The 20,585-nt window shown below is 37.0% G+C and overlaps 2 protein-coding genes across 3 annotated transcripts; both read right to left on the reverse strand.

Moving 5' to 3' along the window:
• Positions 1-669: 669 nt before the first annotated feature.
• Positions 670-2,179, reverse strand: LOC117616435 (non-specific lipid-transfer protein-like protein At2g13820). 2 transcript variants are annotated; one of them, XM_034345761.1, is made up of 4 exons: positions 2,144-2,179; positions 1,524-1,868; positions 1,413-1,436; positions 670-866 (listed from the first exon to the last, which is right to left on the reverse strand). In XM_034345761.1, the coding sequence occupies exons 2-4, from the start codon at positions 1,834-1,836 to the stop codon at positions 670-672; spliced, it is 534 nt and encodes a 177-aa protein (XP_034201652.1). In that variant the 5' UTR covers positions 1,837-1,868; positions 2,144-2,179. The 2 variants fall into 2 exon arrangements, with proteins under 2 accessions (XP_034201652.1, XP_034201651.1); XM_034345760.1 differs by having other exon boundaries at positions 1,524-2,154.
• Positions 2,180-11,146: 8,967 nt separating this feature from the next.
• Positions 11,147-12,786, reverse strand: LOC117614159 (FCS-Like Zinc finger 6-like). The gene is made up of 2 exons (XM_034342873.1): positions 12,260-12,786; positions 11,147-11,688 (listed from the first exon to the last, which is right to left on the reverse strand). Exons 1-2 carry the CDS (start codon positions 12,604-12,606, stop codon positions 11,559-11,561), a joined length of 477 nt encoding a protein of 158 aa, XP_034198764.1. The 5' UTR covers positions 12,607-12,786; the 3' UTR covers positions 11,147-11,558.
• Positions 12,787-20,585: the final 7,799 nt, after the last annotated feature.

The following is a 20,585-nucleotide window of genomic DNA, read 5'->3' on the forward strand; positions in this document are numbered from 1 at the left end:
AAATACAAAAGAAATTTTTTTTGCATAAATATCGCATTGCTATTGACATAAATGTAAGAGCTCCTACTTACATGGTAAGAACGGAAGAATTTTCCTTTGTGATATTGCTCTTTTTGTTAGGGGAGAGTCCCGAACCATGAAAAAGTTCTCATTGCACGTTGGTAACCAAAATAAAATAAAAATCACAGCACCTTTCTTCGATTTGGATCATCAAGTGGCCTTGTTGTGTTGTGTGAATGTCAATTAGAGTGGAATTTCATGGTTTCTTAGGTTTTTTAAATTCTTTTAAAAAAATGGTTAGTTTTCTAGCAAACGGCTATATAATAAAGAAATCATAAAAAAGTTTCAGATAACTTGTAATTAAGTGGGATGTTTGCATATCAGGAATGGGATTGATCCAATTCCTTACTTCCTCTGTTGCGATCATTGTTGCTTACATACAACAATTCTGATAGAGCTTATCTCAAGAAAAAGGATGGAGGCCAACTCATCCATGCAAAAAGAAAAAACGAAATTATTAGAAATCAAAACCTACTTAACCCAAGTTAAACAAAGCATTATCTAGTCCAGCTAAAAACAATCATACTAAAACTAGTAGCCATGTTCGACCAAAAAAAAGTAAAAAAGATTAGTAGAAACAAAAAGAAACAACTATGAACAACCTTCTGCCTAAAATGAAACACAGTAGAATGAAGCATAAAGCATGCTAAGAATAAGCACAAGTGAGGTAGATGTAGAATAAGTTCCGGAGTTCGGAGACCGCGTTGGAGCTGTGAAGGAGGAGGGTGCTGGAACTACATCGTCGGAACTTGCCATTGCCCTCTTTGGAGATGGACTCTTTGGTGATGATTTTGGAGTTGGTTTCACTGCAATTTAAAACAAACAAACAAACAAGTTGTTATCGAGATTTTACAAGAGGAATGATCATGTTAGATTTTTGTACATATTATGCTGTTCAATGGTTCGATAAAAGAAAATATTAGTACATATTATGCAACTTTTAAAAGAAAGTAACATAACATTCGTTATTTTTATTTTTGAAAAAGAAATATTAGGGTATTGAAAAGATAAGTATCAATGAACTAGTAGTGAGATGATCATTTTTGTTTTGTTTTTTAATTTGTCCGGATGAAAACAGTTCGATCTTTTGTTTTTTGTTTTACCTGCAAAGGGAAGAGCATTATATTTTCATAACAAACCCAAAAAAAAAGAAAGAGAAAGACGATAATGAGAATACCTAAAATCAAAACAAAATTATTTAATAGTCATTCTGTTTTCTTGTTCACGTCTATCATTTCTAATTTCTCAACAATTTCTTCAATCAAGTATAAGAGAGAAACGTGGGGGAAAAAATGAAAACACACGCTAAACTTAAGAGAAAAAGAAAAGTACAGAAAACAATTAAAACGTACCAGAAACACCAGGAGGCAATGGAACTGCAAAACAAATAAGAGGGAAAACATTCAAACATGTTATTATATAACATGTGCAAAACTAAGTAGTGAGAGAGATCAAAAACTCACTGCCACATTGACTAAAAGAATTAGGAGCAGAGATGCCACAAGCAGCAGGCAAAGTCATAGTCTTAGTCATATTCAAAGGGATGCCTAAATCAGTACAGCTCTCTATGGCTTCACATATGCAGTCATCGCTAGCTTTCAGCACCATTTCCAACCCGGGGCAGCACGAGCCGTCTGGCCTCATGTCTTTCGACCCGTCGGTCATAAACGGCACGCAATCCGCCATGCCGAATATGATGTCCGAACACTCATCCGTGCCTGGAGGCGTGCCTGATGATGAAGAGGAGGATGTTCTTGGTGACATTGCCATGGACATTGCTGGTGCATGGGCAGCTGGATCTACGACTCCTGCACAGCTTGCCAAAGCAAGACATGTGGTTAGAATGCATGAAACAAAGACGAGCCTCTCCATTCTTTTTCTCGAGAAGAAGGGAGATAGAGAGTCTATAGCTACAACAAATGCTGAGAGTCTAGCATTCCATTTCTCTCTTTTTTTATATTTTGTTTTTCGGTTTTGAATAAGTTATGGTGATAAAAATTGTTTTGAAGTTTAAATTCCCTAAAATCGCTCGGGCAGTGTTTGAATTGCACTCAAAATGGGAGATCAGTTTGAACCATCCCACCTATCTTTATATTGTTTGTAGCTAGCTATCTTCTCAAGGTGAAACTCTTTTTAAAACAAAAACAAAAACAAAGAAAATGAAGAAAAGAGCAGCCCAGCTGCCCAAACCCGCATGAAATGGAGATGTAAGCTCAATGGCCTGTTTTATTTGGGCTTGTAGCATCAATCTCTCTCATCTCCTTTGAGTGGTATGTAACATACACCATACAAGAGACGAGTTTTTAGGGTTTGGGCTGTGATGTTGTCCACGTAACCTTTGATGTTTTGAATTGCCTAAATTCGAGGTTGGCCTCATATATCAATATTGGTGTGTATCAAAAAAATAAATAAATAAATAATAAACATTGGTGATGTGCAAATGGAAAATTGAAATTTAATCCCAGCATAGTAATTGGTAGGTTTTGTTAAACCATATTCTTTTCACTTTCAACATCTAGTATTGTAATAATGGTAAGAGGTTTGTAGTTCAAGTGGTTAAAAGTATTTATCCCAGTATTTGAGTTTTTATTTAGATTCGATTCCCCCCTTTTCAATATCGCTTTTATATAAAATAAAATAAAATACAAAAAACATCTAGTCTTGTAATGGATTGATAGATGTCTTTCTAGTCTATATGGACCATATAATCATGAAAACCTTTTTTTTTTCCTTTTTTTTTTTTTTTTGTGGATTGTGGACAAGGCTTTTGTTTGTTGAATGCTGATCATAGAGGACTAACCAATTTTTTGTTGCTGCTCATCTGTACACCTTGTGGCTGGGTTTGGTCAATGAAGCATGGGCCGTAACGTCAATTTCATGAACTTGCGTGGTTGGGACCCCAAATTATTGTTTGTACCAATCACACCACGCCAATAATTCTCCAACCACCCACCCCTTGTTTCCAACCCTACTTCCAAAACTTGTCACTTTCTTGGCCTCAATGCATTGTTCATTGCCAACCCAGAAATAGATGGTCTCAATGCAAAGGTGCCATCCTCCTACTGATAGAGACCCAACATTCCCTTATGGCTTCTCACCTTTTACCAAATTTGATGCACCAAAACAGTTGTTTACAGGATATTATCTATTGCTTCACCGATTTGATACGAATATTGAAGGTAAACTGTTGGACTGTACATATCAGGTAAATCTGAATGTTTTTACGAGTTTAGACTTAGAATGTCTGAGTTTACATACAATTCATCTTTTCATTAACGAACCATCCATGCGGATTTGTAAGAAAACATTTGGCATATGATTAAAAAGTTATGTTACATCTACGGTTTCGTGGGTTCATCCCGATTTTTCTCCTAATAAAAGCTGATAATTATGAAGAGAGAAAATTGATTCATCCCAAGAAACTATAATCAAAATGAGAAGTGGAAAATGGAGAGAAGAACTCTTCAAATTTCAGACAGTCCATGCCCCATGGGAAGTTGCTGTCCGCAAAGTGGACCGCACCCAAACAAATAGTGGGAAGCCCTAAAAACAAAAGTATTAATAGAAAACCGTGGTTGACGTTGACCATCGACCAACTCTTGCAACTGGGGTGCTTACGTGTAAAGCCATTAATGGTTGCTTGCGACTCTCCATGCCCCATGGCCCATGGGGTCCTCTGCCATAACATGTCCTTTTCACGCCCATTCTTAGAGCAATAATGACAAATCATTTGGTGGAAAATTTTACATTGATCTTCATTATTCCAACAATCAGCAAGTTGCTGTTTTTACCAATTTTTTCTGTGGTAAAAAATTAATTTCCTGATTTTGAATTATATAATAATGCAAAATAAAGGAGCACAAGGAGGGTAAGGTACACCACCATGGAAGATAAACGTCGGTGGATTCAAGATTTGAAAATTGGCTGTAAAATTTATATATTAAATTTGATGATATAAGTGAATTTTATTAATAAACATAAAAAGAGAACGTAATGACTGTTACTTTCAAATGTATCTCTATACGTAAATAAAAACTTAACAAAAACCACAAGTAAATGTAATGCAATATAAAATAACACTATTTAAATCTAAAATGTTACTATACGAGAAGCTTAGAAGTCTTAAAATTTTCAATTATTGTTATATTATTGACATTATTAGCAAATTCTCTTTCATACTTGTTAAGTACATATTAGCAAACTCTCTTTCATACATGTTTTAAGTATCTAGGAAAGTCGACAAAAAAAAGAAGAAGATATTAACTTTAAAATAAAGAATTTTGACGTAAAACTTTCACACATGTTAAGTTCAACCCATTAACTCTCTCTCTCTCTCAATATATATATATATATATATATATAACTCTTTAACACACCTATTAACAACTTGATAAATAAAATCATTGACAACCTAACCCATTAACAAAACAAAAAAATCCTATAAAAGAATTTGATAAATAACACATTGACACCAAACCCTTTGACACAAGAACTAAATAACTCAACCCACTAACACAACAAACTCATAACTCAACCCATTAATAGGCATCAAACTAATTGATAAAGAGAAAATGAGAGACAAAAGAGTAACAATGAGAAGAGAATATGTTGTTGGCTGGCTAGGCAGCTACATATAGGAATTATTTTCTTCGTTTTTTGGGGCTAACATATGTACCTTTTTCTTTTTTTGAACATTTTCAAGCGGATCATCACATTGCAAAGTCACGTTGAAGGCTAACAATTGGAGCTAAATCCTTGTGTATATAGGCCAAAAGAAGACGACTATCATGACGACAACAACGTTTCACATGGACTGCTTCCACACCATATAACAAAATAACAATTCAAAATAAAAGGGAAAAAGGAGGGGAGAAGATGAGAGAGGAGGGGGAAGGAGAGAGAGGATAGGGTTTCTCAGAAAAGTTTTTTCTTTTTGCTTGTCAGATTTTACCACCACCTTCCAACATGATGTTATTAATTTAGGTGAAAATGGCATCATGGAGTTATGGAATACATTAATACACATGTTATTTATTTATTTACTTTTAAAATAAGTGATAGTATATATTATTGATGAACAAATAAAAGTACAAAGCAATTATGTGTCGAATATGGGTAAATCTTCTCCAGTAACCAAACACAACAATATGTTGAATTTATTTGGGGAGAATCATGCACAACTCAAACAATGACTAAATCCCTGATCTAGCAACCAAAAGTACATGTATTAAGACCTACAAAACAAATCCGTCGTGTAACGGCACGGAAAATCCTTATCGAAAGCAAAAAACTAGAAATAAATAAAAATCCTAAATAGAAAACAAATCACAGTAAACTCCTAAAGAGTTTCTAAAAATTATTAATCTAAAACAAAACTAAGAAACATGACCACCACACGACATCTTCCAGGCAACCTGAAGAAAATCATAGCGCCATATCGGCTAAACCCATTACGTTTTGGTTAAACCCGAACCCAACGCAACCAGACATCTTCCTTTAGAGCTCCAAATTATGTCGAAGGGAGTCAACTCCTTGTGTACGTGGGCCAAAACACGGTGACTATATCATAGCAATGACATCCTTTCAGGCGACTGCTTACACATCACAAAATAAACTAACAATCTTGAGGGAAAAGGAGGGGAAGGAAAAAAGAAGGGATGAACGGAGAGGGGAGGAGGTAGGGAAGGAGGCCGCCAAACCCCAAAGGGGCAGTGGCTAAGACTTTTTTTCTTAGGGTTTTCTCTGAACTTTTTTCATATATATTACACGTATTATAATATAAGTGGATTAATTACACCATATGTCAATGTGACGATCACAACAAAAATTTCTCCAGTGGGAACACCACGAGTTTTTATTAAAAATAGCCAAAATTTACCCCCCACTTTCATAAATGTCGTTTTTATAAAAACTTTCAAAAATAGTCAAAAACTCACCTAAATAGACTCAAATACCCTCAAAATTAAAAACAAACAAAGAAAGAATGAAGCCTGAATTCATGATTAGAATATAATTTATCAACACTACATTTTTATTTTTTTTTGAGGTCCTTTCCTATTGAAAGGGGCGATAGCATATTAAACTCACACACAAAACACGGATGCTAGGACTCGAACCCAGGACCTTGCCTGAGGGAGTAAATACTCAAAACCACTACACTAGTGGGTCCTTTGCTTATCAACACTACATTAAACGAGATAAACTACTGCAGAATTATAATAAATGAAAATTAGGAACATCAAAAACAGAGAACAACTAAGTAGTTGAAACTCAACAACTTCTCTCTAGCACTACGAGCCTACGATACATTTTAGGAAGTTCAGTGTTTGAATATGGGTTTGGCTTGCTGCCATCTTAATGTCTTCTCTTTAATGAAAGACAGATTTGGACCAAAATATAAAATAAAATAAAAATTCTTTTGTATGCTTATTTTTTGCTACATTTTTTTCTTATCCTAGTAATATAATTATCAATCTGTTTTTTTTATAATTGAATTGAATTTCATTTATAGTTGGTGAATTGAATTTCAAATGATTGAAGACGGCTTTTAGGAAGGGAAGGCTGAATTGAGATCCGGGAGGGTGGGGAAAGGGGATGGTGATATGAGAGAGAGTCATTCCTCCCTTTTCTCTCCCTTTTAAACAACGAACCATTTCTATCTCTCTCTCTTTGAACTACAATGCAGATGGTTTTAATCGATTTTAACTCTTTTGGGGGCACTTAAGTCTATTTAAGTGGATTTTTTGTTATATTTGAAAGTTTTTATAAAAATTGACATTTATGAAAATAGAGAGTAAATTTTAACTATTTTTGACAAAAACTCGAACACCACCCACCTGATATTTTTTAATTGAAGACTACGATGTAATCAAACACATTAATTAAGTAGATTGGTGCTAATGTCGAATTATTTAAATACACAAAGATGCAGACACATGCCCACTTGCACAAATTGCCTAAAATTATTATTATGCTTCAACATTTGGACTGTGGTGCTGTTTGATGCAAGAAATTGATAACAAAGTAACTTTCACTAAACTTGTTCCAAAAGTGTATATATATAGTTTGTTCCAAAAACTTGTTCAATGCGTGCCGTGCCTCTAGTTTCCTGTTTATCGGCAAAGAAAAGTTATTGGCATTGGGCTTTGAAAGCAAAACGAAGAACCCTATTCTATTTTTCAATTGAACATTCTAAATAAAAGCTATGATACTTACATGTGACAATATTCCATTCTTTCATAAAATAGATAAGATACTACATTTTCATTTGTACACACCATCTAGTCAACAAAATTTGGAACATTTAGTCAAAAGTTCGGAAATTAATTTCTAAGAGGCTTAATCAACACGGGTGATTTAGTAATAAAATGGCGAATATATATAGGACGAATTGTAAACTCATAAATTTGAAGTACGAGACTTTACGTATACAAAAATATTTGAATTTATCTGATATGTACGTTTTACGAGTGATTATGCATACATAGGAAATTTTGTATTTATTAAAAATAATCTCCAAGGCTTAAACTAGGTAATCTCATGGAGGGCTACTAGGCACAACTTTCCATAAGAAACTAAAACCTCCATTATTACAAATATTACTTTCTTTTTGAAAGATCATCAAGTAGGTCAGGGAGTTGCGGACAGATTACAATATTGCCACTCTGTGTGTTTGTTTGTTTTAATTGCTTACACTTTTGTTTTTCAAGATTGGTCATGTGAAGAAGCACAAACAAACACACATTTGGGAAGCAAATAATATAATCTAATTATGAAAGTACAGATATGTATACTTGTATGCCGCACATACTTGAAGAGTGAGAAGCAATTGTTTTATGTGTACAAGCAAAGAGAGAGAGAGAGAGCATTAAAATATCTCCTAAACGCATTTGATATTATTCGATCCCAATAGTTCTGTCCCCCATTTGGCCAATTTGAGGGCCATTGACCCTTCAAAAGAAATATAGTAATATCTTCTTCAGCTGTCCTAGATCTTATATAAAAACATTGTTCAGTAATAATTTATTTATTTTTGGGGTACACCTATGTATGTTTGTGCCTCTTATAATTGGTGCCCTAGCTTTAGTACGTACACAAAGTATATATTAACTGCTTTGGAGTTTACCATTTGACTGAATCTAAACAGAGATATAAAATAAGTTCATTCGAGTAGCAAGAAACTTCTTTGGAGAATGGAAGTTTTGCAGTATGCTTAAAAATCTTGTACCTCGTTATTAATTGCCAATTGATTTTGAGTTAGATATTTATATTTTACGTGTCATGTATATGAGATGAATACCTGGAATTTTGGGTCAAATATAAAAGCATATTGCATCCCTTGAAGATTAAATTAGGGTTGCAGTTGAGCTTTTTTGTGTGACTTTGCACTAACTGCTGTAAAGTACTCTTCTTGTGCCATGTCCTAAGCAATTTAATTTGAACAACTTGTTTCTTGAAGATCAAGTCTATTGCTTTTGATTTGAGGTAAGAGACAGCCTCAATATATGTATGCTAAAATTTGAAGGATTAAATCCATTAAGAATATTGAAACATCCTTCAAAGGAGATGTTAGAATCACGAAACTAAGCCAAACCATTTTTCTATGTATGTATTTTAATTCGTCCTTGTAAAAATAATAATATAATTTGTATTGGAAGTTATTTGATCATTTAAAAATGTTTAATAAAAAAAAAAAACAAACAAACGTCATTAAATAAAGTGAAACGAAAATGTGGATTTAGCTTATTTTTTCAATGAATAATTCTTAAAAGAGAATTCTGATCGTTAGATTAATTACAAATAAGAAATATGACCATTACACGAATGTGAACTGCATATTAACAGTGTAACAACACAAATATTTTATATATCTTGTTTGAGAATAGTGTCATGCATATGTGAACTATATATAAAAATACAACAAATAGAGTTTTTTAAAATTCATGGAAGAAGATCATGATAAAATTGTCATGTGTAACCGATACACTACATGACATACCGATGTTATGTATTAAATCATGTCACATTATCGAAGAGTCGTGCACTTATTTTGCGCTTGAGATAAGTGTTTTACTATTAAATTTGCAAGCTTTAGTACAACTTAAGAGGTAAGTTATTTGACATATTCCGTTGGTGCATTAATTTTTTAAAATCACTTTTCATTACGACTTGACAAATGCCCTTGCATGAGTTGCTTTTGCTTACTAACCCTAGGATCTGCCAATCAATATTATTTCAAAATGAATTCAATACTTTGGCGCATTGCCTCCCTGTTGGAGTTGAAAATGCCAAAAATACTGATTTTCATATGATCCATCTTCCATTAAACAAACAAAAAAGGAAGTTCAAAATTGAACCAGAAAAATGAAAACAAAAAACAAAAAACAAAACACAGCTGTCCCTGGTCCCCAAGGAAAACTTAGTAGTTTCACATCATACATATCATTGTAAATCCACTCCTCCTTCATTCATAGGCCCGAAATATCGCGAGAAAAACAAAACAGAGAGTTTTTGTCGATCTCTCTCTCTCTCTCTGTGCTCACATGGCTGGTCTAAGAAATCATGTGGAGCCAATAGTTGGGGCCCACGAGACAAACAAAATGTGGGGCCAGTGTATTTATAAGAGTGGTCCCATCTTTGGGTTGGGTCCTCTCCCCAGTCCAGATCGAATCAGAAGACTGGTATGGTATGGGAGTAGGAGATAATCAAGTCTTCAATGTCGATATTTCAAAATGAATCTCTCTTTCTAATCAATTTGGTAATGTTAATTTTCTTGTATTTTGCAAAGTGTGGGCCCATTTCCATGCAAAGCTGACTCGGCCACAGATTCCTCGCTCGCTTGATATAGAAGCACTAATGATGGACTCTTATTATGTCATGCACACAGAATCTTCTTAAATATATCAATATTAGGGTCATCAAATTTCACCCTACTCCACCCCATGTGGCCCTACATCTATGTGTTAGAGTAACAAAGATACTCATTTTGTATCATATTTCAAACCATTAGTGTATCATTTTCTTAATTACATATTTTTAAGTCATAGTGTTTGTTTGATAATCATTTTATTTTTAGTTTTTAGTTTTTGTGCTAGCGTATGAAGGAAAATGAGAGCGAGAATATGAATGAGGATGAGATTGAGAGAGATGATGAGAGGGAGGAGTGACAAAATTGAAAACAATTTGAAAAAGATTTTAGTTTTTGTTTTCCCTCTTATTACTCCTCCCTCACATCCTCTCCTCTCATCTCCCTCTCAATCTCATCTCCACTCGCATTCTCACTTTCATTCTCCCTTTTTTTCCACTACCACTATACTTTAGCACAAAAAAATAAAATAGTTATCAAACGGGCCTTTAAGTTCTTATATGAAGATAATGTCTTTTTAAATAAAAAAAATACAAAAATACAAAAATCTAACGATTATTCAGTTTTCTTCAACTTTAACCTTATTTATTGATATGCTTAATTGTTTAGGGAGTAGAATCATCATTCAGAACCTAGATATTAGGGTTTTTAGAACCTCAGATAAAATCTAAGTCTAAAGAGTCAAGTTCAATAAAATTGATGAGGTCAAAGTGGAGTTAAATGAGTTTTCTCGATGTGCTCATCCTTCAAGAAAGAATAATGTTCTGCATGACTTTTAATTCAACCATTGTGAACATGATAAATACTTAGTGTTTGAAAACTGACCATATATAAAATTCTAACTCGAGTGACATTAGGATTAGATGATTGAAGTTTATCTAATGAAGTTTCTATTTGATGGGGGAAAAAAAAAGAAGGTTAGATGAGAAAAATACAATATATATGCTTGTATGTATCATAAATCAGTTTTGATTAATTACATCAGGTGGTGTGCTGAAGCTAGTGTTTCCATGGGAAATTATGATCGCCACACAGATTATAAGTGCTTATGATTCATAGTGCGATGTAGATCAATTTTGCAAATGAAATGATCATTGGAGTAAAGAAAAGAATTTCTGAAAAGAATTAATTGTAATTTTGATTTCATATTTACTAAAACCATGACTTTGTTTTTTTGTGCAAGGGAGAAGAGATGAGAAAATTTACCATCCAAACTCAAGCTTCAAAAAGGCCATACATACATCGATTTACTCACTAAATTGCAGCACCACTCGTACATTTACATATATATGTATATTACATAAACATAACATGTATATGCCGATAAAAACCCAGAAAAGAGAGAGAAGAAGAAGAAGAAGAAGAGAGATATAATATACTAAAGGAAGATTAAATTAACTCTGTAAATTTGCAATTTACTTCCATTACTACCTAAAACAAAAAAAGAGAGAGGAAACCATGAAGATGAAGTTAATTTTGCTTGAAACAAGCACATAATTAATGAAGACTGAAGGCTTCAAGGTTTTCCCATTTTCATGCAACGTACCTAAAACCAACCCCCCAAAACCTATTTATATATTCATATGAGCAAAGCTCGCAAACATGGTGCTGTGTTCCGGGTTGACGGCCGACTCTACAAGGCGGCGACGGTTTCGCCTTTGGTGGAGACTTGCCGTCCGGCGGTGGAAGAACACTTGTCATTCCTCTCGTCAAGGTTCATCTGTTGCTGCCGGCACTCTAGGCTGCAGAAAGCAGTGTCACCTCTGCAAAAATCAAAATACAGGTAAAAAAAGAATGAGTCAGAGGGGCAAAAAAAATAGTTACACACAAATAAATAGAGGGTTTCCTAATTTTGGCGTATTTATTGAAAAACCTGGCAAAATAAGCCAAAAAAGATCAGAAAACAATCTGGGAAGTAATAATAGTACCAAAAAAAGGTAAAAACTACAAGTTAGAAAAGTCCGTGAAAATAACTTAATTTGACAGAAAAGTGAAAAACAAATCCTGTACTTAAAGTACTTAGTCCAAAAATAACCAACTGGGTTTCCATAATTAAAGTACTTCCTAGAATATTTTTTTTCTAAATAAAAATTCCGAGGAGAAAAGAGATGAGAAATTCTTAGGTACAAACTTTTCTCTCACAAAACTGGTCACACGAGACTGATTGAAAACTGGAAGTATGCGAGGAATTGGATGCTAAGATTTTATTTTCATTGGAGGTGCATAGAGTTTCAGATATGAAACTTCAACCAAGAAACTCGAGAGAAATAGCACTAGACTAAGAACTAGTTGGTTGCAATAATTAAGATTTCATTCGGGAAGAAGGATTATTACCTGTACATGTAAATATCACGGCCAGGAACAAGGCGGCGTTTGCAGAGACCACAAGCCCTCAAGAAGTGGGCAGTCTCTACAAAATCAGCCGAGTTCCTTCTGTGGCTTCCTGGTGATGGTGATGATGGTGATGGTGAGGCCATCTTCATCATGAGCCTTTGATCCAACCCATCAAGCCCACCTCCACCACCGCCACCACCCCAGAAGGCCAAAGGGTTAAAAGGGTTGTTAGGATCGGACGGTTGAGATTGAGCTGCCTCAGTACTGATGGTGTTCAGATCAAAGGTGATCTCTGACATGCTTGTGGTCCTCTTCATTGGAGGCCTTGGTCTCTTCCCCAACAACATTTTTTCTCTTCTCTTGCTTTCTCTAACAACCCACAAGGCCACAACTGCTATCGAGAGAGAAAGAGAGAGAGAGAGAGAGAGGTAAAGGGAGAGGAAGGCCTAGAGCGAAGTGAAGGAGGGGAAGATAAAGAGGAGCCAGAAACTGTGGAGTGAATCTGGACCGTTGGTTGTTGCAGTGCTTAAGAGAGATTTGATTGAGAGTTGTGACTTGTGAGTGAGTTGTTATTGTTTGCATAAATGGGAAATCCACGTCATCACCGTAATTGTCATTAGTGTATAATTTATTTGATTTTGAAAAGTTTAATTTTAGGGCAAATGGGAGCTTCGGATGCTTTTTTTTCTTTTCTTTTTCTTTTCATTCTCCAAAGCTTGCAGTGACTTACAGTGATTTTTACTGGCTGCTGCTGCAGTACTTGTTGCTTGTCACATTAAAAAGGTCCTGAACATGCTCTCTATTTGACACGTAATACTTGCTTGACAATTGTCAGAATTTTTGTTTTGTTTTGGATATGGTGGAGTTAATTTATTGGACGGTGAAAAATAATGTTCAAGAAGAGAGGTAAACGGTAAAAAAGAATAATGGTATTTTCACAAGGAATTATCCTAAGTACTTGCATATGCAACACACAATAATATAATCAAATTAAGATTTTAAGGCTTAAAATGATCAGATTCATGGTAATTTAAGGTTCAATGCTATACGTATAGTTGTACAATGCCTACAAAATAGTCATATGAATTCGCAATCAAACTTGTATAAAAATAAATAAATAATCACAAAACATCTCATTTTCAAACCCAAAAAAAGAAAAGGTCAAAGAAAAGTGGTTGGTCTAGCTAGTTTATTTTTTTTTTTTTTATCCTTCAAACTATTAGAATACGTTTTGTGTTTGATTAATCAGAAATTAGAAACATCCATTCTAAATTGAAAAAAGAAATAATAACAGTGTGGAGAAAGAAAAAGTATGGTAGCTAGGGAGAAAAGTATTAGTCCTTCTACGGCTCGTTTGGTTAGTTGAATTAAGTAGTTGGAGAAAAGTATATGTAATGGTAATTAATTACGTGTTCCATTATAGTAAGTGTGCTTACTTTTCTCACTTGATAGTATAATAAGTATATATTAATATACTTAAGAGAGTAAGTGTGTTCATTAAAAAATATAATACCGACAAATAATGTTAATTCTCATATCGAAAATTTGATAAAATAAAATAAAATATATAATATGTGGTTTCACTATCAATACATAATACACGATGCATTTTGTCGTAAAATCTCAAACTTAATAAATTATACAAATGGTTAGGTTGAGAACATTATCGGTACTCATAGTAGTAAATTATTGGTTCGTTTATTTCAAATCTTAACAAATACAATACACACTACTGAAAAAAACTTACCACACCTATGATGTCATTTTCGGAGGTTGCACGCTCAGTCGAACTATTTGCGGGGTTTGCTTAACCCCTGGTCTGCCCACTTGCCCTCTACACACTACTACATTTTAACCTTTGCGCGACGAATAAAAAAACGTCGCGCAAAGTCTCATTTAGTCGCACTAACTTCACCGCGACAAAAAATTCGTCGCGCATAATCCGTCGCGCAAAGATCGTGAAGAAAGCCTTTGCGCGACCAAGAAAACCACTTCGTCGCGCAACAATGTGCGACGTGTAAACCTTCGTTGCACCAAAGATATGGAGACGAAACAACTGTTCGTCGCATAAAATTTGCGCGACGAATACTTATTCGGCGCACTTATATTTGCGCGACAAAAAAAATTCGTCCCGCAAAACTTGTTGCGGAGACGTCTGTTCGCCGCAGAAAAATTAGCGCGATGAGAAAGGTTTCGTCGCTCATTTGTTTGCGCGACGAAAACTTTGTCATCGCGCAAAACCTATTTGAGCGACGAATAGCCTTCGTCGCGCAAAACATGTTTGAGCGTCGGATACGTTTCGTCGCGCAAAACGTGTTTGCGAGACGCATGTATTCGTCGCGGAAGAATTAAAAGTAAAAAAGTTGAATTTTTATTTTTGTTACTTTTGGGTTTGCGCGACGAAAATTTGCCGTCGCGCAAAAATAATTTGACATTTTTTTTTTTTGTAATTTTTTTTTTTTTATTTTAAATAAAATTGGTTATTTTTTTATTGATTAAACAATGAAATTGCAATAAAAATAAATTAGAATAAAATTTTGTTATAAAATAAAATAAATGTATTACAAATAAAATAAATGTTTATGATGAAAATAAATACACTAATCAAATAATGAATCAAAATCAACCGTGTCGTCGCAGGATGCGGCTCGGAGGTCTGGGCATTCATCGGGGCAGTGGTCTGATGGGGCTGCGCGGGATGGACGGGCGCGGAAGTCGGCGCATCAAAACGCGGGACTGGAATGCCGGACTGTACGAGGGACTGCATAATGACCGACATCTGGCTCCGAAGAGTGGCCATCTCTGACATCTGGCTCCGAAGAGTGGCCACCTCTGCTGTCAAAGCAGTGACCTGACTGCTTGACCGCGACGATGAACGAGGTCTAGGTTCCCTCCGCCGGGCATTCCCCATCCCTCGACAATATGTCCCCGGCCTCCTCCCGAGAGTCTGATCCAACGTCTCCGTCAAGATCTGAAATCCAGCATCCTGTGGAGGAGCCACAGACTCGATCGGAGTCTCGGGAGGAAGCTGGGAGGCGGACTCCTGAAGAACCAACTGGCTCCTCTCCACCATCGTCGTCTGTTGAACATAACATAAAATATAAATTAAAACATGCATATAAATTGAATGCGCAACATAAGAATTAAAATTAAATAATACTTACATGAAGGGACTCGGCCAACTCATTCCCGGGTCGAACATAAACGTCACCAAAGACGTCGATCTCTGGGAACTTGGACCCCTCCTAAATTGAACAAAAGAAAAAAAATATTAGTATGAAAAAAATAAATTCATAAAAATGATATTAAAAATGAAATAAAAATTTTGTGATTATTACCCGACGACGTGCATCCATCCTGTACGAAAAGGGTCTGGAGCCGGAATGGTGGAGAAGGGTCTTCTTCTTCCTATTACCCTTATTCACTTGGGCTTTATTCTGTTATACAAAAATGAAACGAATTAGTTAAAATATAAAAAATTAAATAATAATGAAATACAAAAATAAAATAAACATTAATAAGTAATAAGTAATAATTACACAAATATAGTTGAAAAAATACCGCAAATTCGGGCGCTTGAAAATGAGCGCAGAGCCACTCCCAACTATCCTCCCGCCCCTCAAGCTCCTTCGGGCAACCCTCCTGAAGAGCGACTTGCGGATCATCATATGCCTGAAAATGGTGGTGCAAGTCGCTCTTCCACTGCTTGTACCTCTCAGCGAAGAGTCTGTTGACGTACGTCAACGACTCTTCGTCGAGATCCTCCAAGTTATAGTTCGTCTGCAATCAATTAATTAGATACGTTAAGTAATAGAAATATACAAAATTTTAAAGACAAATAATGAAAACGTAAGGTACATACCGACAACTGGCCGCGAACCTCCGCCTTGATCTCGTCAGGCATGACCCTCCAAGACTTCCATTGCATCGGGCAATGGGTCCGCACGACGTGGCCAATGTCGTGGGCCAAGGAGCTATGCAACTCCGCCGTCGGTGCAGCCCGATGGCGCTCGTCGTATCCGATGCTGATACGACTGTTTGTCACCCGAGTGACCTTCGCCGTCTTCAGCTGACGACACGGTCCTCGAGTGTTCTTCTTCGCTGCAAAGAAAAAAGGTATTAATGTTAAATAATATTTATTGTCAAATTTCAAAATAAAATTAACAATACAAAAGTGTAGTTATACCTGGCTGTGATCCCGAGGCACCAGTACCGTCGGTCGATGTCGTCGTGTCCATGGTGTCGGTGGGCCGGTGCCGCCGCCTAGCACTAGGTGGCTGCGCCACGGATGACGCAGATGACGCAGGCGCCTGGGACGCCTCGTGACCAACCACCACGTGGTCCAGCAAAGCTGGAGCAGTGGCAGCAGATGCCGCCTGAGCCGGGGGATCCGAACTCGGTGCAGTCGTCATCGACCTACCACGTCTAATCAAATCTAACATCTGCACATATAATTTCGTTCCGAATTTAAACTAATTAATTAAAAGCATAGCATGACCTAGGGTTTGGAATTTCGGAGTATCCGGGACTCCGATCAACGATCGGTCGAATCCTAAACGATCCTAGAAACACAAAAGTACAACTACGTAAGTTTCAGTTCGATCCAACGGTCCGAACATATCAATCCTGGAAATCGCACAATAGGCGAAATTCGATCAAGACTCAAACGGCAACCAAATTTAAACCGGCCAAAACCTAGGGTTTTAATTCGGCCAAAACCTAGGGTTTTAATTCCTATTTCCTATAGCGAAAATTCACAAAATCCTAACCAACCATCAGCTAACCAGTAACATATCCATCCAGCCAATCAATCATAACAAACATACAGAAATCATAACACAGATACAAAATCAAAATCAAAATCAAAACTGACAGAAATCATCATAACACAAATACAAAAATAAAAACTGAATTAACACATACTTAAATGGACAGAGTCGATAGAGGCTTACAGTGGCGCGGTGGCAGCGGTGGAGGTCGCTACAGTGGCAGCGGAGGTGGCTGAGGTGGCAGCGGAGGTGGCTGAGGTGGCAAGGTGGCAGCGGCGGTGGCTGAGGTGGCAAGGTGGCAAGGTGGCTGAGGTGGCAAGGTGGCAAGGTGGCTACGGTGGCAGCGGCGGTGGCTGAGGTGGCAAGCGGCGGTGGCAAGGTGGCAAGGTGGCAAGGAGGCTACGGTGGCAAGGTGGCAAGGTGGCAAGGTGGCAAGGAGGCTACGGTGGCACCGGAGGTGGCTGAGGTGACGGCGGAGAGAGAGGGCTGAGGGAAGGAGGAAAAACCAGAGAAATGGGGAAGAAGGAGGGCTCGGGTCGTTTCTGCAGATTTAATCGAGTTTGCGCGACGTACGACACTATTCGTCGCGCAAGATTCATTAATGAATCTTGCGCGACGAATATTCCGTCGCGCAAAACGACTATTCGTCGCGCAAAGGTTTTGATCGCCGCCAAAATTTTGGGATTTAGGGTTTACAGCGAGGCGGAAACTGAAGGGTCAGCGAATTTTGCGCGACGAATAACTAAAGCGTCGCGCACGGTCAAACCTGCGCGACAGACAGAGGCTTATTCGTCGCGCAAAACACATTTTGGCCGCCAAAATTTTGGGATTTAGGGTTTCCCGCGGGGCGGAAATTGAAGGGTCTGTGAAGTTTGCGCGACGAATGCATGGAGCGTCGCGCAAGGGGAACCTTTCGCGACAGAAATAGACGTCTTCGTCGCGCAAAACACATTTTGGCCGCCAAAATTTTGGGATTTAGGGTTTAGCGGGGGACAGGAACTGAAGCGTCTCAGACTTTTGCGCGACGAAGACTCTAAGCGTCGCGCATTGTTCGTCGCGCAAGGTTAGAATTTCATTCGGTTGAAATTTTCACTAAGTGTTGAAAGGGGATGGAGGGGTGGACTTTGTGTCCCACATTGCGCGACGAAAGGAAACAAGTCCGTCGCGCATTTATCTAATTCGCACTTGGCGCGACGAAACAAAAAAATCCGTCGCGCATGTTAACCCTAAACCCTAAACCCTAACCCTAAAATGTAAACCCTAAGCCCTTAGCCCTAAACCCTAAACCCTAAAATAGTTTCAATGATCCAACCGGCAAACTTTTTTTTTTTCTACTTGGAGATCGTATACGCCAAAAATCAAAACAATCAAACATTCAGATATCAGAAAACAGGACAAAATATTTCGACGGTTATAAATGAAAAGTCATGATTTAACGGTCATTTTAATTCCGATTTTGATCATTTTTTGCAGCAACATTTGTTGACCCTATATGAATACAATGACTGAATTTGATCTTCAATTTAAGATTTTTACACTAGGGGATACCACATAAACGTTAAGTTATATTTTGACAAATGTATGAACAAAATTTTGAGTTTTTGGTGAATATATGATTTTGATAGCACGCGCAGTCTACAAAACTAGTTTCAGTCATCCAGCCATCAAAATTGTTTTTTTACATTTCGAGATCTTGGACAGGAAAAATCGGCCAAAAAAAACATTCAGAGATTAAGGAACGGGGTAAAACTTTTCGACGGTTCGAAATAAAAAGTGATGATTGAACGGTTAGTTGAACTCCGATGTTGATGATTTTTTGCACCAACAGTCCTACACTCCATATGAATACAATGAACTACTTCGATTGCCAATTTGAAATATATATGTGTGTATATACTATAATGTGACCTAATATATATTTGCGCGACGAAGTAATTATTATCGTCGCGCAAAAGGTTTGCGCGACGTACATATATTCGTCGCAATCTTATGGCGACGAGGTTTATTCGTCGCGCAAAATTTACGCGACGAATTATTATGCGTCGCGTTTATTACTTTTGCGCGACGATAATAATCTCTTCGTCGCGCAATGTTTGGCGCCATAACTCCACCTTTAATTCAAGTTGTGTATGCTTTGTATTTTTTGGAAAGGTTTTGTATTCATCATTGTTTATGCTTTGTATTTTTTGGACAGGCTTTGTATTTCTTCATCAAAACCAAGCTAAATTGATAATTAAGAAATATTGCGACCGAATTTATCGGTTTGACTAGATTGATGCCACTAATCATGAATACACAATTACATATGGACAACTGCATATATTCAAAGATTTGTATTACACAAAATTAATACACTAACATAATAAATTTACAAATAAATTCATTATTCATCATCTGAACTATAATAACTTTCGTTATCGCCGCTATCATCACTCTCGGTCTCCCAATCTTCTTCCTCCTCCTCCTCTATAACTGCATCATCGGCGTTGCTAGGGCCCACTGCAACATCGTATCGGGGAAGATCACCGAGGTCAATTGTAATTGACTGAATCGGTATTTCGACTGAAGACACTCCTTCTATTTGAAACGGTTCTTGTATAACATTTGTATCTCGAAGTGTTTCCGCATCATTTTCCATTGAAGATTCTAAACGTTGGTCAGCCACATTGTCGACGTCGTTGTCACTTGGGTCTAGTTCTGGTATATCATACACGTTCCTATGATCCATCTTCTGCACAACTTTCCACCCGTTCCCGGCTTTAGGGTCATCTAGATACACAATTTGGGACGCCATGTTTGCCAAAATGTACGGGTCGTCATCATACCAAGTTCTGTTAATGTTCACAGACAGTACTCCATGGTCGATTTTAACACTTGCCGCCCTATTTGGGTTGGTATCGAACCATCGACACTTAAACATGATGACTTGGTATCGATCTTTGTAAAGCAATTGCACGACAGTTGTCAGTTTGCCATAAAAATCAATGTCCGTACTTTCGCCTCCACCTGGGACATGGACACCGCTGTTTTGCGTACACAACTTGTCATCTCGTGCGGCCCCCAAAAATTTGACGCCGTTAACATTACAACCCGAGAACAATTCAGCGCGAATTGGGCCGAACGCCAAGTTATATAACTCATCACTGTAAGTGGGGGAATTCGATGATTTCAATTTATTCACCTAATAGTATACAAAACCATTGACGTGTTAGTCTGACAAAATGAAATACTACAATTTATATCTGTCAATTGCAAAACACTTATAACTTACAGAATCCAAAAACCATTGTGGAAATAAGTCACGGTGTTTCCGGGCAACCAAATGTGATGGATGTTCTCGCTTCATCATCTTTTCATGCTCATCTAAGTAGGCCATTATCTCATCACAATTGTTCAGTACGAACCAATGCGCTACCTCCATGTCATTTCTAGAAAACGACTCTCCTCGTCCAGGATCTCCAAATGGTCGTGCGCTTTGGGCAAAAACAGAAAGTTTTTCATTTCTCATACCTCCGTCATTATTGCGTTGAGGACGATTGAAAACCGTCTCCACATCT

Source organism: Prunus dulcis, chromosome 1 (genome assembly GCF_902201215.1).
Source record: "Prunus dulcis chromosome 1, ALMONDv2, whole genome shotgun sequence".
NCBI lineage: Eukaryota > Viridiplantae > Streptophyta > Magnoliopsida > Rosales > Rosaceae > Prunus > Prunus dulcis.